At 38.2% G+C, this 16,749-nt stretch overlaps 1 protein-coding gene across 1 annotated transcript in view; it reads left to right on the top strand.

Moving 5' to 3' along the window:
- The window catches only part of LOC107081658 (apolipoprotein B-100-like), a 22,891-nt gene extending 6,866 nt beyond the window's left edge, over positions 1–16,025 (top strand). Inside the window, exons 10-29 of the mRNA XM_015369841.1 lie at positions 2,338–2,782; positions 2,889–3,003; positions 3,989–4,135; positions 4,221–4,432; positions 4,515–4,710; positions 4,805–4,984; positions 5,089–5,301; positions 5,380–5,556; positions 5,653–5,858; positions 5,953–6,135; positions 6,223–6,353; positions 6,432–6,642; positions 6,723–6,895; positions 7,062–7,222; positions 7,310–7,422; positions 7,509–7,882; positions 8,263–14,235; positions 14,330–14,441; positions 14,571–14,757; positions 14,845–16,025. Of these exons, the coding sequence (XP_015225327.1) occupies positions 2,338–2,782; positions 2,889–3,003; positions 3,989–4,135; positions 4,221–4,432; positions 4,515–4,710; positions 4,805–4,984; positions 5,089–5,301; positions 5,380–5,556; positions 5,653–5,858; positions 5,953–6,135; positions 6,223–6,353; positions 6,432–6,642; positions 6,723–6,895; positions 7,062–7,222; positions 7,310–7,422; positions 7,509–7,882; positions 8,263–14,235; positions 14,330–14,441; positions 14,571–14,757; positions 14,845–15,825 (10,490 nt within the window). The 3' untranslated portion in view covers positions 15,826–16,025. The remainder of the gene's footprint in view (positions 1–2,337; positions 2,783–2,888; positions 3,004–3,988; positions 4,136–4,220; positions 4,433–4,514; positions 4,711–4,804; positions 4,985–5,088; positions 5,302–5,379; positions 5,557–5,652; positions 5,859–5,952; positions 6,136–6,222; positions 6,354–6,431; positions 6,643–6,722; positions 6,896–7,061; positions 7,223–7,309; positions 7,423–7,508; positions 7,883–8,262; positions 14,236–14,329; positions 14,442–14,570; positions 14,758–14,844) is intronic.
- Positions 16,026–16,749: the final 724 nt, after the last annotated feature.

Here is a 16,749-nt window from a genome sequence, read left to right as displayed (position 1 = left end):
TGTACTTTGTTACTTTTACTTGAGTAAAGAAGTTTAATCAGTACTTCCACTTTTACCAGAGTATTTTTTAACACAAGTATCTGTACTTTTATTCAAGTACAGAAAGTGAGTACTTTTGCCATCTCTGGTAATATTACATAATTTTTTATATGAAATTATATCAGATCCTTTTTTTATTAAGTTAGTATGTTTATTTAAGTTGCATGCATTGTACCAAGAAGTATATAACTATAAGTATATAACTTATATAACTTAAATACACTGCTCAAAAAAATAAAGGGAACAAGTAGACAAGACAATATAACTTCAATCAAATCAAATTTCTGTGAAATCAAACTGTCCATGGAGGGAGCAACATTGATTGATGATCAATTCCACATGCTGTTGTGCAAATTGAATAGACAATAGGTGGAAATTACCGGTAATTAGCAAGACACACTCAATAAAGAGTGGTTTTGCATGTGGGGACAACAGACCTTTTCTCATTACCTATGCTTTCTGCCTGATTTGATCACTTTTGAATGTTGGTGGTGCTTTCACACTCTTGGTAGCAGCAGATGACCTCTACAACCAACACAAGCAGCTCAAGTAGTGCCGCTTATGCAGGATGGCACATCAATGCGAGCAGTGGCAAGAAGGTTCGCTGCATCTGTCAGTGTAGTGTCCAGAGGCTGAAAGGCGCAACCAGGAGACAGACCAGTACACCAAGAGATGTGGAGGAGGTCGTAGTAGGGCAACCACTCAGCAGCAGTACCGCTAACACTGCTTGTGAGTAAGGAGGAACATGAGGAGCACTGCCAGAGCCCTGCAAAAGGATCTCCAGCAAGCCACAAATGTGCATGTGTATGCACAAACTGTTAGAAAATTACTTCGTCAGGATGGTAACAGGGCCCGATGGTCATTATTGGGGCTTGTGTTCCCAGCCCATCACCATGTAGGATGCTTGACATATGCCACAGGACACCAGGATTGGCAGATTCGCTACTGGCACCCTGAGACACAGTGGAGAGCGATCTGCTGCCTGCAACATCTTTCAGCATGACCAGGTGGTAGTGGGTCAGTAATGGTGTGGGGTAGCATTTCGTTGGAGGACGACACAACCCTCCATGAGCTCACCAGAGGTAGCTTGACTACAATAACGTACTAAGATGAAATCCTCAGACCACTTGTGAGAACATATCCTGGTTTGGTTGGCCCTGGGTTCCTCCTAATGCAGGACAATCCTAAACCTTATGTAGCTGGAATGTGAAGTGCCTGCAAGATCAAAGACTTGAAGATATGAACTAGCCCACCTGTTCCCCAGACCTGGACGTAATCAAGCACATCTGGAACATCATGTCTCGATCTATCCACCAATCACTTTGCACCAGATACTGTCCAGGAGTTGGCAGATACTTTAGACCAGGTCTGCTAGGTCTCCAGGAGATGTGGACGAGGCTGACTGCTGAGGGATTTCACTGGGAGGGGATCTCTCAGGAGACCATTGAATAGTATTGAGTGAGAATACTTTTTTTCATTCAGATCTAGGATGTGTTATTTGAGTGTTCCCTTTATTCCTTTGAGCAGTATTATAAACTGATGAAACAAAGTACTACATTAAGAATTCTTAGTAGTTGAATTCACCAACCTCAATTCCTGAAAAGGTGAAACACTTAATTTTAAATACACCCAAGTGGGATCAGATTGCTTTAATCACATAATGAATTAAAGCAATATTTGAAATCAGATATCTGCATTTTTACAATGTTAGTCTGACGATCTCAAAGATGTCATAAGTGGAAAAAAGAAAAAAAGAGTAAATTTGTATGAGTAAAATATAGTGTTTTTTTTGTGTTATTTAGGAAATAATTTTGTAGTTTACAGATTAAAGGTCATTTATTATAGTACATTTTAAAATAAAAAATAGTAGCAATGAGACCCCAAAGCATATTTTTGTCATTTGTGAAGGAAAATTCCTCTCAGATTAAGCAGATCATGTACCAAAAATCTCCTTATTCAGCTTGATGAGCTGTTTTGGCTTTCAACACCCCTGTCCTCCCAACAGCAACACCCCCACAACCATGACAACCAGTCAGAGTTAATAAAGATAGCCTAGGAGCATGGAATAATACATAAAATTAAGGCCAGAGCTTAACCAATTGGCTGCAGCTTATTTCCCTTTATTACATCATAAAGGGCAAACTTTTCAAACAGACCAATTGAGGTCACAGGACTTTTTTCATTTGTGAACTTCATACACAGGCTTTAAGATGCATGTGACTGCTACAAAATGTTTATAAAGTGAATTTTGCATAACATGGGACCTTTAATGCAATTCTTTGACTCTTTATTATCAAGATAACATTCCCAAGGACCTCAACATTGAGGTTGTTGAAGACAAGAGCCCCATTCAGGATAAGAATGAAGCTGTGGATCTCATGAGGGAACTGGTCAATTTGCCAGATACAGATGAAGAGAGGCGAGCACAGCTTTTCTACAAACTCATCACAACAGTTCGTGGAATGAAGACTGAAACCCTGAGAGCTGCTCTTCCAGAGATTGTCACATTGTCACGCTTCCTCACCTACCAGGTTCTGGCACAGTGTGGAACCCCTGAGTGCAGCAGTACAATTATGCAAATTCTCAGGACCTTTGACCTCTCCGACTTTGAGGTTGATGCTGCTGTTTTTGCTTTGGGACTCATGTCTAACCCCTCTGAGCTCCTGATCACTGACATGCTTGCAATGGCCAAGCACAAACCTAGTAGGACCATCATGTATGCTCTGAGCAATGTTGTGAAGAGGTAGGAGAAAATGTCTTATTTTGCACAGAATTTATCAGAAATAGGATTCATCTAACATATGTAAAATGTCCCCCTATTTATATTTAATACTTTGTCTTACATGCAGATTTTACAAAGTGGAAAAAAGAATAACTCCTGAGATTCACTCTGTTGCTGAGTTCATGGCTTCTCAATTGGGCGACTGTACTGAGGAAATGGAAAATACTTTCATGACACTGCGAGTAAGTATCACCTGATAACTCTAGTCAATCCACAGTTAAGACGAATTTAATATAAAAAAGTCCTAAAATTGTCTTATTAGAAGCAAGTGAAAGGACAAGGGGAAAATATATTAACATGTTTATTTACGTGTAGTTAACAGTAGAATATCTGTTTTTGCGACAACCTTTTCTGACAACCCGTAGATGTCTCCTTTATATGGAAACCCCTCATGTCTACTGCTTCTGAAGGATTTTCACCACATTGTTCCTAGAAAGATTTTTAGATTTTGGAAGTTTTGGGCTCTTCTTTCATTAATTCGAATAAGCCTGTTGTTTCTATAGAATTTCAATTGTTTGAAAGTTTCAGGGTTTGCTTGTTTGTTGAAAAATTATTTATTTTATTATTTATTATTTTATTTGACTTAAGATTTTTATCAGGACTATTCTTCATAACTTTTCCTTGTTTTCATAAAGCTATTTATTAATTCCTTAAAGAGATTTCAATTTCTTTAAAATATTGAGAAGCTCTTGAGTTCCATCCAAAGTTGTCTAATGTTCTAAGCTGTTTCTGCAAACTCTGTTAGTCCCGCCTTTGAAATCAGCCTCTACTTCCTCCTTTCAAAGTGGGGCCATCTGGCTGGCCAGGCTAGATAGCTAGGCTTTCATTGCCTTATTGCATCTGCTCTCCATGAATTCAAAACCTATTCTGTGTCATTAAACCTTAACACACACAAATTTTCTTATAGACTTATTGTTGTTGATTTTTTTTTTTTTTTTTTTATGATTGTATCTGGATTACTAGTGTAGTTACTGATTTTTATATCCCCATTAGACATACATTTACTAAGAAAAAAAAAGCCCATTTCCTAAATTTCTCAGCTGTGGTCTGTGGATTTTTTGGGAAATCAGTCTTAGTTGTTTCTTTTTAAAGGTGTGCAATTTCATCTCTTTTTGGACAATCCAAGTAAAATAACAATCAGTGGCAATTTTTCTTAATTTGTTTTAGGTTATTGGAAATATGGCCACAGTTGTGATCCCAGTTAGTCCTGCACTGCGAAATGCTGTGATCCAATGTGTGAAGCAGCCAGCAGCTTCTCCAGAAGTGCAGCAGACTGCTATTCAAGTGTTCAGGAAGATTCCAGTCCATGATGAGGTGAACTAAATAACACTATCCAAAGTTGTTATTTCAATTGTTACTATGTCTTTATTAACACTGTTCCTGTTGATTTTTGTTGCAGATAAGAAGCGTGTTTATGCAGGTACTTTTGGACAACAGCAACCCTGTGCAGGAGCGCATTGCTGCATATCTGATCATCATGAAGGACCCACAGCTGAGTGAGCTCACAGAGATGACCAGTGCTTTGTCCAGTGAGGTGAACCAGCAATTCAAGAGCTTTGTAATCTCACACATCACCAACATTCTGTCCTCGACTGAGCCAGAAACTGAAGCGTAAGAAGGAGTAATATGACTGAATGAAATGCGGGCACATTTTTTCATTTCTCCTTATAATTGAGTATTTTCCTTTTCTCAGATTGAGACAGAAAATTCAGGATGCCCTGCAAGGTAATGAAATCGGACCCACATGGGACCCGTTAAAGTTTTCTCAGAACTATAAGATTGGATCTGTGCAGAGCAACGTCATTTTTGAGGGTGTCAGCTACTTGCCCAAAGAGGTTATGCTTGAAATGACACTAAAAGCAATTGGCTTCGAGATTGACATGATTGAGGTAAAGGTGTTAAAATGCTGAATACCCTTCTTACCATATAAACTTTGCTATACTGAGACACTGTTTCATTTTTTTTAAATCATAATCTTTGTAGATTGGTATAATGGGTGAAGATTTTGAACCAACAGTTGAGGCCCTGTTTGGAGACAGTGGCTTTTTTCCTGACACTGCGCTGAAGACAATCTACTTTGTCTCCGAAATCATGCCAGAAAGAATCAATGAGATTGTAGGGAAAATCATACCTGGAATGAAGAGGAACAGGATGAAGAGGGAGGTAGAGTAACTTTATATCCAGAATATCTAAAATGTTAATAGATGCTTTGGATATTTGTGTTTGTGTTCAAACAGCTATAAAAAATTGTAAACATTTGCATTCAGTCTTTTAGACAATTTGACGTTCTGATGAAGGAAATCTTGCGAAACACTGAGAAGCTGGTGGAAAAACTCGATAATGCAAAGTCTCCAGAAGCGACTGTTTATCTAAAACTCTTGGGAAATGAACTAGGATACCTAAAGATTAATGACTTTTATGCAGTTAAGTATTCTGCAGACAAGATGGTGGACAAGATGCTCAAGATGTTTCCACATGAGGTGAGTTTATAAAAGGAGATTATCTAAATATAAGTAAAAAAAAAAAAACAGAATTACGAATGTATTGATTTTCTACAGATACCGCAGATACTGAGGTCTCTAATGACTAACACTGACACCAAAATCTCTGGTCACTATATCTTCATGGACAATGAATTCTTCCTTCCAACTGCCACTGGAGTTCCTCTAAGGATTGCTCTTTCTGGTACTTTTACTCCCGGTTTTAAAGGTGGACTTCAGATTGCCCGCGACATGGTGATTATCTGTAACTGTGGTTAAAGAATACTTAGTATTTCCACAAGATTAACCCAAACGTTGCTGCTTCAACCTCTTTGCTATGTTTACCCACAGAGCACAGCTAATTTTATGCCAGTTGGTGGCATTGAGTTCGTCACCCAGTTTGGATCACACATCCCTGAATATCTCAGTTCTGGTCTAGAGATGCATACTAACATTTTCCATGAGAGTGGGATCAGAGCCAGGTTGACAATGGGACAAGCTCGTGTAAAGCTCACTATTCCAGCTCCAACGAAACCCACCAAGCTAATAAGAATAACGTAAGCCTCAACGACGATCAAAAATGTTTACAGCTTTCAGACATTATGTTCCAAATAAAAAAAAAAAAAAGATTTTGCTATATTTGCAATTTAGAAACTCCCTTGTGGCTGTAACTGGATCAGTCGTACGGATGATTCCTCCTGTGGTGAAAGACAAAGTTGATGTAATGAAGTGCACACCTGCTTTTGCTGGATTGAAATACTGCTCTGCTCTTCAGTACATCGATGCATTCTCTCATGAGACTGCCCCTTATTTCCCTTTGAATGGTGACAGCAGGTCAGTTCAACATTCTTAACTGCAAGTAAGTAATGCCATTAAGAAGAGAACAAGATTAGTTCACAGGTTATGTTTACTGAACAACAGATTTGCTTTTGAGCTCCATCCCACTGGAGAAGTTACAGAGTACACTGCCACTGTTGCATATGAGGACCTCATGGAAGGAGACGAGCCCAGAAATAAGGTTGATGTCCTAAGGTTCATCTTCAAAGTTGAAGGTAGGAGTCAATACCATTGAAACAAAAATGTATAAATCTTGAGAAATTCAAAGTTGGTCATTGCATGATTACCAACAGGGGCAGACCCAACCGAAGCCCAACTGGTGACAAAATATAACAGGGGAATGAATGTCATCACGGCTGATGTTCAGATCCCCGACTTTGATGTGGAGGCAGGACTAAGGTTTGGTGTTGGTGATGGCAAAACCAAAGGCAAAGGAATGCATACCTTCTCTATTGACTTTATCAACAAGAACATCCCCCAGCTGTCACTGGTTGGACGTGCCAAGTAAGACATTAGATATGAATAGATTAAAAAGCAGTTATGTGACCATAATGTTTTTATCTAACCAGCTAAACATGTTTCAGTCTGAAGGACATGAAATCAGGCATGCTGCAAGTCCAGCTTATGGTGCCCTCAATCAGAGCTGAATCCACTGTCACCGCTAGCCTGAAACGTGATGAGGAACTGGAAGTGGAGGTTGAGAGTGAGATTAAGGTCATGGATGCCAAAACAAAGCAGAAAATTGAAATGATATATGGTAATCTCCTTTTATTTTTTTTTATATGTTTTCCTTCTTCTTTATAATATTTTAATTGCTAGCATGCTAAACTATGTTCTATTGGAATTTGATTAATTTAAATGGTAGTCTTTTTAAGGAAGTAATGCTGGTAGTAACTATGTTTTTTTTTTTGTTTTTTTTTTAGATGGCAGTAAGATTGAGCTTGAGTTCAAATCTGATGTGAACACAAAAACCAACTCCCTGCCTAATGGTGACGTTATTCAGAAGTATGGCAATGAGATCCTTGACATGCGAGTAGCGCAGACTGACATGAAAGTTCGACATATCTTCAGGAAGTTTGTGGAGGTATTTTTTCCTATTTGGTCCTTTTTCAGAGATCTGAACAGGAAAATAAAAACAAACAAAAGCAAAACATGCCTCTGCTTTCTTTAGGCAGCAAACAACTACATGGAAAAGTACGGTGCTGAAATGCTCCCTTACATGCAAAACTTTAGGCTGCCTGATATACCTGATATCGCCCTGCCGGAGAAACTCTTCCTGAATATGTAAGATAATTACATTTAACAGTAGTTTTTTTTAGATAAAGAAATAAAACAAAATTCACATAGGTAACCTGCATTTTTTGTTACAGGGATGCAAAAGCTGTCTACCACTTTAATAAGGATCGCTGCATAATTGTTTTCCCACTGCCCTTTGGAGGAAAGAAAGCATCAGCCTTCAACTTCCCACCAGTTCTGACCACTCCTAGCATGTCGCTACCCCAATTTGGATTGGAAATTGTCTCCAGAGAAATACCCATCCCAGATTTTGTAATACCAGAGAATTTCACTGTGTCTGTTCCTCACTTTGGAAAAATTGAACTTACAACTTTGATGAACAGCAACCTTTATGATGTGGAGGCAACACTAGCGGCTGGAAAAGATGTTGTTGAACCACCCAGCTATTCTGCAAAGTTTGATGCAAAAGGAACTTCCCCGATTGACATCCTGTCTGTGGCAGTTGAAGGTATTTAATGATGATTATTATCTCTGTCATGCTGAAAATGGTGAAAAGGTGCTTCTGCCAAAACATCTTAGTTATTTTAATGATTTTTTAATTGTGTCACCAATATGTGAGTATTGAAAATGACAATAACATTTTTTGGTATATGGTATCTCAGAAAACTACTTTTAAAGGTTTTCAATTGCCTCTATCTGATGAATTTTTATAAGTCCACTCTATAATCCAGTGTAGAAAACACTGCTTTTTGTTATTAATTTATGGGTAAAGAGGCAACCAAACATTTGCTTAGCAAATTTGCAGAGGCATAGATAAACAGTTTAATTTAGCTATGTATTGGTCGGTATTCCTCACAAATGGTTCTCATTCTCTTTCTTTCTATATAGGTGTAGGGATGGTGTCCATCACTGAATCAATCAAGGCTCATTTAAGAAGCTCTCTCACCCACAAATTATTTGAAGCCAGTTTCAGTACTGAAGACGAAGGCATCATCACAGAAAAAATTTCTTTGACATCAAGAAGAAAAATAGAGGCATCAAGTCAGTTTGGTTTTAATGCAAAACTAGAGCACAACTGTACAACTGAACTTGTCACTCAAGAAATAGTAATCAAGAATGACTTTGAGGGATCATTAAAGGCTGGTCCAATCTATGGAACAACCACTTCCATCCAGAAAGTTTCTGTGATCCCCTTCAGGCCAGCAGGGAAGATTAATTCTTTGATTATCTTTGACTCAACAATTTTTGATGCCCAGAACAAAATTGATGCATCCCTTGGCAATGGTGAATTCTCAGTTAATTTAAATACCAAAGCCTTTAAAGACCTCTTTACACATGTTGCAGAACTTTCTTTTATAGATAATGAGGTGGTAGTTAAATGCGATGCAAGCGCTCATGCTCTCGGCCTGGAGATTCGACATCAAACTGAAGCTTTTGCTGGAGCTGGCAAAGCTACCATAAGAATAGAGACAAATGGAGACCACTCTGATAATCGTGTTTACTCCCTACTTACCTCCACCTTCGATTCTAATGGACTGGCAGTAAAATCCAATGCAAACATCAAGCTTTTTGACAATGAAGCTACACATGAAGCTACAATGAGAATGGATTCAGATGGTTTAAGCACAAGTGGAATAAATACTCTCCACAGCCCACTGTCTTTAGAAAACCGATTCAATGTTGGAATTGATACTAAAAGAGGAACTCTATCCATTAGCAACAAAGCAGCCATTCATGATATCAAAATAGATAATGCTAACACTCTAACCATCACTCTCTCCAGCCTGGACTTCAGCTCACAGGCTGAAGCTAGTGCAGCTGCCTACGCATCTTACAATCATGTAATCAACTTTGGCCTGAAGCATCAAACTGCCTCTGGAAAAATTAACAACCACCTTAAAATTCTGGAAGCAACCTTTGATAATGATGCACAGCTACAGGCAGAGCTTTACAAGATTGACCTGACTGGAAGTCTGAAGGCCCAATATGGAGAAGAAGAAATAAAGCACACGTATCAGATTAATTATGCAGATCTAAGTGCGAATGCAAAGTGCAACACCATCGGAAAGCTCTTTGGCACTAAAACAAGCCACAATACTGAGCTTGAAATTGCTGGCTTTGCTGCAATGTTTAGAAATGAAGCCCACTTTAACTCCCAACTTATTCGCTTTGAACACACCATGCGTTGCAATGTTGTTCCATTTGATTTCAACCTTGATTCAGTTTTTAGTGGCGATGGAGACCTTACCATCTATGGAAAGCACAGCGCCCAGCTTTTTAGCAAGTTCCTTCTCAGAGCACAACCCCTGGCTTTGACCAGCAGCCATCAATGTAGAGCGTCAATGACCCAGAAGCTAGATAATGGCCTTTCCTTTGAAACCTCTTATGATAACAATATAGACGCTGTTCTGTTACCCCAGGAGCAAACAACGCGTTTTAGAACTATATCTAAAATGAATCAGCATGAATTCAATCAAGGCATAGATATTTACAATACTCAAGAGAGGGTTGGAATAGAGGTTTATGGCAATATTCTTACAAACATAATTAATGCAGCTTCTACAGAGAACCAAGAGTTTGCCATCTCTGGCTTTCTCAAGTATGACAAACACACACAAAGTCACATTATTTATGTCCCTCTTATTGAAAATCTCCCTGTATTCTTGGAGGCCATCAAGGAAATTGTTGTGGTTGTAGCAGAATCTTTGCAAAATTTCATCAATAACAAGGAGATAAGGGCAAGATTCGGGGCTCTTCCTCAGGAAATAAGTGAATTTATAGCTCAGTTTAAAATAGAACACAGGATAAATCAGGTGAAGGAATTTTTCAGTGATTTCAAACAAAATGTTATCAATGCAGAGAATGTTGATGCAGTTTTATTAACTCTAAAGGATTCTATTCAGATATTACTAGAAGATCTCTCCTCTTATGTCAAAAACTCCATTGACTTCATAGGTGCCAACCTCCATGAAAGCTTTAATCTGAAGATAGAAGATGTTCTGGAAGGTATGAAGGAACTCAAAGTTACAGTTCTTCATTTTATTGAAACCATAAGAGAAATTATCCAAGAGATTGACCTAGAAAAATTGAGGGGTAGCAGTATTGAATTCTTGTATGATGTTGAAGTCCAATATGGCATCAAAACTAAAGTACAGAACATGATGACTGCTGTTAAAGACTTGGTTGATCAGCTTGACTTCTCAAAACTTGACTGGTTTATCTTACCTGAAAGAGTCAAGGACTCTGTTGATTTGTTTTTGAATTTTATTCCGGCAGAAATAATTGGAAATATCATAGATGATATTAATGGTACGATTAATGACTTTAAGCTTATTTCCAAAATTAACAAATTTTTTGCTAAGATAAGGGATTTGGTTGTAGATCTTGAGGTTGACCAAAAGGCTAAGGCTCTATTGGAAAAAGCAGCAGAATTTATAAAACAGATCAGAATACAGGAAACGCTCCAGGTTGTGGTAGACATTGTCAAGGAGTCTGAGGTTCCAAACAGATCTATGGCAATCTTCCAAGGCACTATTGACTATTTAAAGACAACTGAGGTTAAAGATATCATTGAACATTTAAACATGTATATTGAAACTATGGTGCAAAAGCTAAAGTCCCTCAATTACAATGACCTTGTGGAAAAAACCAATCAAATTATTGAAGAGTATAGAACTCACACAAATGAGATACTAAGGACCTTCCAAGTTTCGGAGAAAATTGAGGCAGCACTTGAATTTGCCAATGTAATAATTTCCTCTATTCGAGACGATTTGGAGCGTCTGAGAGAAATAAAAGTTGCAAAAATTGTTAATTCTGCTACAGATATCTATGAACATTTAGTTTGTGATTCCCTTAAGACATTTACCGAATACATAAAAGTGAAAGTGAGAGATCTGAACATTGAAAGAATACTTTCAGATTCTTTGGACGTCATGAGCTTTTTCTACAGTTACACTATAAATATAATTACAAACTCAATACTTGATTTTCTAGAAAAAATAAAGGAGGGGACTCCTGATGAAAAATATATTATCAAGGTAATGCAGATCATTAAAAGTATTAAAAATCAACTTTTGAAAGCTGAAATCAATACACCTTCCTTTACATTTCCTCTAACAGATCTTGTTGTCCCTTCTACAAAACTGGAGCTTAATATATTGAGACAGAATCAAATTCCAACAGAACTTGCCATACCAGAGTTTACCATCATGGGTATGTACACCGTGGAAGCTTTCAATATTTCCTTTGATGACATCAAGCAAAGGATTATTGAACTTATAGATTTCATAGTGAACTCTAAAATAAAAATGCCTGATCCAGATGCTTTCTTCGGAGAACTAACTTTGAATTACCTTCCATCTCTTCCTGAAATCACCTTTCCAGAAATCCCTCCTTTTGAGGTTGCATTCCCAAGTATCCCGCAAATAGATACAGAAAAGTTTTTTAAAGCTCTAGAGATTCCAGAAATCAAGCTGCCAGAAATTCCAAAAGAGATCGTGCTTCCTTGCTTTGGTAAACTTTATGGTGAGATTAAATTCCAATCTCCAATCTACACCATCAAGACATCTGTAGAGTTTGTGAACTCCACTGAAAACAAAATGTCCCCTTTATTTACTGGATCATTTAGTTCTCAGGCCACGTGTCCCAGTGTTGAAATTCTTAATTACATGCTTGACACCAACATTCGCATTGCAGTCCCAAAAATGAAACGTGTTCTCCTTTCTGAAATGTTAACGTTCAAACATGCTATCCTAGGAATTGAACACCAGGCATCCGTCACACTTTATGGTATTTTGTCTCAAGCACAAGCCCAAGCAAAGACCAAAGTTAAAGTTGTCACTGCACCTTACTCACTTGACTTCATGAACACAGCCTTTATTGCGGTAGCAGAGGGAATGACTTCTACTGTCGACACAACTTACTCTCACAAAATTGACATGCCATTTGATATTTCCAGTATTGTTACAGTAACTCAGAAGGCAGTTGTTCAGCAAAAGGGCCTAGCTTTGAATTTTGAAGTTGATACTACAGGAAAAGGACATATTAATAGCAATGATTGTAACTATAAGAGCAGGCTCGATCTATCTCTCAATCCCAAGACGTTCAGCTTATCATTTACTGGTGACACAGAGTCTGAAATCCTAAAGATGAAACAAGTCATTATGGCAGAATCACTCACTTTCAGCTACGTTAAATTTAGTGTACGGAATGAGGCAGAGACACCATTTATTAAGAAAAGTCTCCTTGTGGCATCTGGCCTTGCCAACCTCTATGATATGAAGATCGAGATAAAAGTAAACCATGACACTGAACTGCATGGTACAGACAGTGGCATGGTTTCCAATGCAGTCAACTTCAAAGTGGCCCTTGCTGAATTGTTCTTTGAAATGCAAAACAAGGCAAATGGCAAGGTCAATGTTTTTGATTATTTGAATGCCAAAATAGAGCTGCAAAGTGATTACTTGGTCAATCTAAGACCTGACTCTCAAAAAGTGAATTCTGCCTTCCTATCTCGTCTAAATCAGTACAAAATATTCTCCAACTTCACTGTAGATAACGCCAAAAGTCATGCTGGTGTCTTTGTTGAAATGGATGGTCAGGCTGATCTGTCCTTCCTGGAATACCCAATTAGCATTCCTGAGATTGATCTACCCTTAGTGGACTTCCATTCTCAACCTATTAATGACTTGAACTTGTTTGAGAAGACTGGGCTCAAAAAGATTTTGTCTACCACTGAGCAGACTTATAATTTAGATGCCAAGATCCTTTACTTGAAAAGCGATAGTGCCCCACTCATTGATGTTATGGGTTTAATTCAGATCCCCTATATGGGTAAACTGAACTCAGAGTTGTCTTTCAAGTCTGCTATTCTAAACATAAATGCAGAGAGTTTGCTTTCTGCTGAAGATGATCTTGTCCTCCGCCTGGGAGCTACCACCACCTCAGTGTTTGAATGTCTTAACACAAAACTCAAAGGCTCAACCAGTCTTACCATCAAGAGAGGAATCAAAGTAGCCAATTCCATGTCCCTTGAAAACTGTTACATTAAAGGGGCTCATGACAGTACCTACAGCATGAGCACTGTCTCTGCATCTACATCATTAAATATTGTTCTACCTGTACTCAACCTGGAAGCAAGCCAAAAGCTGATTGCAAATAGCAATCTAAAACCAAATGCCCTGTCCACTCTGAAGCTTAAAGGGGATTTCAACATCCCTATGATAAAAACAGTTGGACAAGTTGAAGCAGAGCACAGTGGGAAAGTGGAAGGAGACGTTGATCATCTTTCAGTGGACTCGTCCTTCAAGTCAAAAATGGACAGCACATATTTGGAAAAATATCTAGTTTTAGGAGTGCTGGAAAACGAGGCTAATATGTACCTAAACACAAACATTGTCCGCTCTACTTACCAGATAATTGCTGATGTCAAGCTCAGTAATGGCGCCACCAAAATCATTGGCATGGATGTAAACCAACAGCTGGCTGCTGAAGCTTCAGTAGACCGTCTTTTTGCAATGCTAACTCATTTAAGCAACAATGAAATAGACCTGTTCAGCTTCAAAACTGTTGGAAAACACAATGCAAAGACAAGTATTGACTTGGCACCATCTTCATTGCAGGCTGATGTTGAAATTGATATAACTCAGCCTAGCAGTCTGGGCAACTTTGCTTTCTTTGAAAAGGCCATTGCTGAAGGGAATCCTTCCAAGCAAAAGTTTTCTACAAAGGCCATGTTTGTCAGCCCACTGTACAACACTAGTATGCAAGCTGAAGTGGAGGGCAGTGCCCCTGTCCTTAATGTTACCTTTAAGTCCTCAGCCAACTCTGCTATTGTGCTTTTGGAATATAATGTTGAAGGTAAGTTGATAAAAAATTTGACAATATATTTATGCTATTTCATATTTGAAGTACTGCTAAGCTCAGAAGCCGATATTTCTATTTATTCTCCAAGGATCTACCACTTTCCACTTTGAGAATGACCTCCTGAACATGGTCAGCAATCTGGTCCTGACTCACTCTGACCTTGGCATGGATGTTAACCATGTGATTGTTCAAGCTTTAAGGTAACATTCTATTCCATTTTTATTTATTTCTATTAGTATTTAAACAAAATGGCCTATTTTATTAATATTAATCAACTGCTTAATAAGTGAGATTTTTTCCCCATTTCAAATGCTTGTCTGCTCTCTCAGTGTCCCCCAACATAAGTTGAGTGTGGTGATCACCAGTCCTAACTTCAGTGACTTGAACCTGCAATATGAAGCTCAAAGAGATGCTATTACTGCCTCTATATCATCTCCATCTGCTGGCTACCTTGGCCTTCAGTTCAATTCTAGAGATCCATCCCAAACGATTGTTAGATTCTATGGACGTTATGTTGTAAGTATCTTTAATCTTTATTATACAAAGCAACTTTCAATTAGAAATCTAAATATGACTGAATTAACATTTGTATTCTCTGTCCAGGGAGCTGCAGAGACTGATGTTGACATCTTGCTGGTCAGATTCTCTCAGACCAAGATACAGATTGTCTACAACATGAAGGCACCAGAGGATATGATAGCTGAGCTCAAGACAAAAGTCCCCTCAATTATGTCTTCTGTTAAGGCTTTTGCTGAAAAGTACCAAATCACAAGCAGCATGGAGGTGCTGCAGCACTCTGTCATTAACCATGTCAATGAAGCATATGATGTTGCAGTCAATTATGATGTTCAACTGAGTCAGTTATCCATTTTCTTTAGAAACACCATAGTCAGATACCAAAAAAATGTTGAAAAATTTCTTAAAGCTGTCATCAAGGTCTTGAGAGAGATCCACTTCAAAATGCCTGGATCTAATGAGCTGATCACTCTTCCAGACCTCTTAAAGAAGCTGACCAATAGCATTGCTAATATGTTGGATGTAACTATGCAGTTTATATATGAGTGCATGGAGGTCTACTATGAATATTTTCTTGAGAACATCATCAATGCTCAAGTGCAGTTGCGAAGTGGTGAGGTGATTAGTGGAAGGCAGATAATTGATCAGGTTAAAGCAAGTGTGAAAAATATCTTTCATGAAGCGATAGACCTTGTGAAAAATATAGAGACCCTTGACACAATCCTTGGAAAGCTAGATGATACTCTGGAAGCTGTGGTGAAGAAAACAAAGGAGTTTGTTGACTCTATTAAGTCTGACTATTTAGATGTAGTGTTCATCAACTTCAATGAACTCTATCGGGAGGTTGTAACATCTGTTAAGAAAACAGTTGATCAGATCCCTCCCTTTAACTTGGATGAAATCAGTACATTATGTCAATTCATTTTAGACAGGATCATTGAACTAATAGTTCAGTTCAATGACGGGGTTTCTGATTTTCTGCAGCAAACTTCAGAGGAGGTACAAGCTCAAATGGCAATAAGAAATGGTAAACTGGAGATAAACCTTCCATTTCATTTCCAAGATTAAATGTCTCAAGAATACTGAAAACTAAGTCTGCATTTCATGTTACAACCTGTCCAGCTTTTATATTTGAAGACTTTGAACAACTCAACAGTATTTATAGGTATGTTTAACATAAACTCTCATTACATTCTTCTGATTGGGATTTTTTCTGTACAAAATCTGAACTTGTAGTACTTCAGTGGAGGTCAAATTAAACAATAAAAGCCCATTTTACAAACTTCAAGTGAGTGATTTATTGTTCTGCTCTTTTTTTTATTTCTGGCCTTTTCCCCTTATCATTAAAGCAATGTCACAAAGAAGACACCACGGGGGAAAAGATGCAAAAGGTATCATTCATTGAGGGAAAGACAAAACAAGTGGGCTGATAAACCAAAATAAAAAAAGCTCTAAAATAAATAAAAGCTCTAAAATAAAGGGTGGTAAATACTTGGCAAAGAAATTCAGTCTTTTACTCAAGGAGGGGAAAAAATAGAAAATTTTCCAAGGCTGCAAGGACAACCCTGAGGGAGGTTGTCCTTGCAACTTGTGATATCCTTATCCTTGTGGCAAGAAGTTTACCTTTTCTTGCTGAGTACAGTATGTATAAGCATTAGCAGTAACATCACCTTTACAGAACTCCAGCTTCCTCCTCAGTCTAAGAACATGACTGTTAGGTTAGTTAGCGTCTCTAATTGTCCTTAGGTGTGAGTGTGTGTGTGCATGGTTATATTTGTCTGTATGACTATGTGTTGCACCCAGACAGACTGGCAAAGTGTTCGTAGTGTTCCCCGCCTTTCACCCACAGGCGGCTATTGGAATTAGACGCCAGCCCCACCATGACTCTGATGGATAAGTGGATGGATTGAGGATGTTTGCAGGTCAAAAAAAATTTTAATAGTATGGCACTTTGACCTTTTGTTACTTTTTTTAAATGTGAAAGGGGGGTGC

The sequence above is a fragment of the Cyprinodon variegatus genome, unplaced genomic scaffold, assembly GCF_000732505.1.
Source record: "Cyprinodon variegatus isolate N-32 unplaced genomic scaffold, C_variegatus-1.0 Scaffold38, whole genome shotgun sequence".
Taxonomy (NCBI): Eukaryota; Metazoa; Chordata; class Actinopteri; order Cyprinodontiformes; family Cyprinodontidae; genus Cyprinodon; species Cyprinodon variegatus.
The sequence above is the reverse complement of the archived record's forward strand: the minus strand, read 5'-3'. Positions and strand labels throughout refer to the sequence as shown.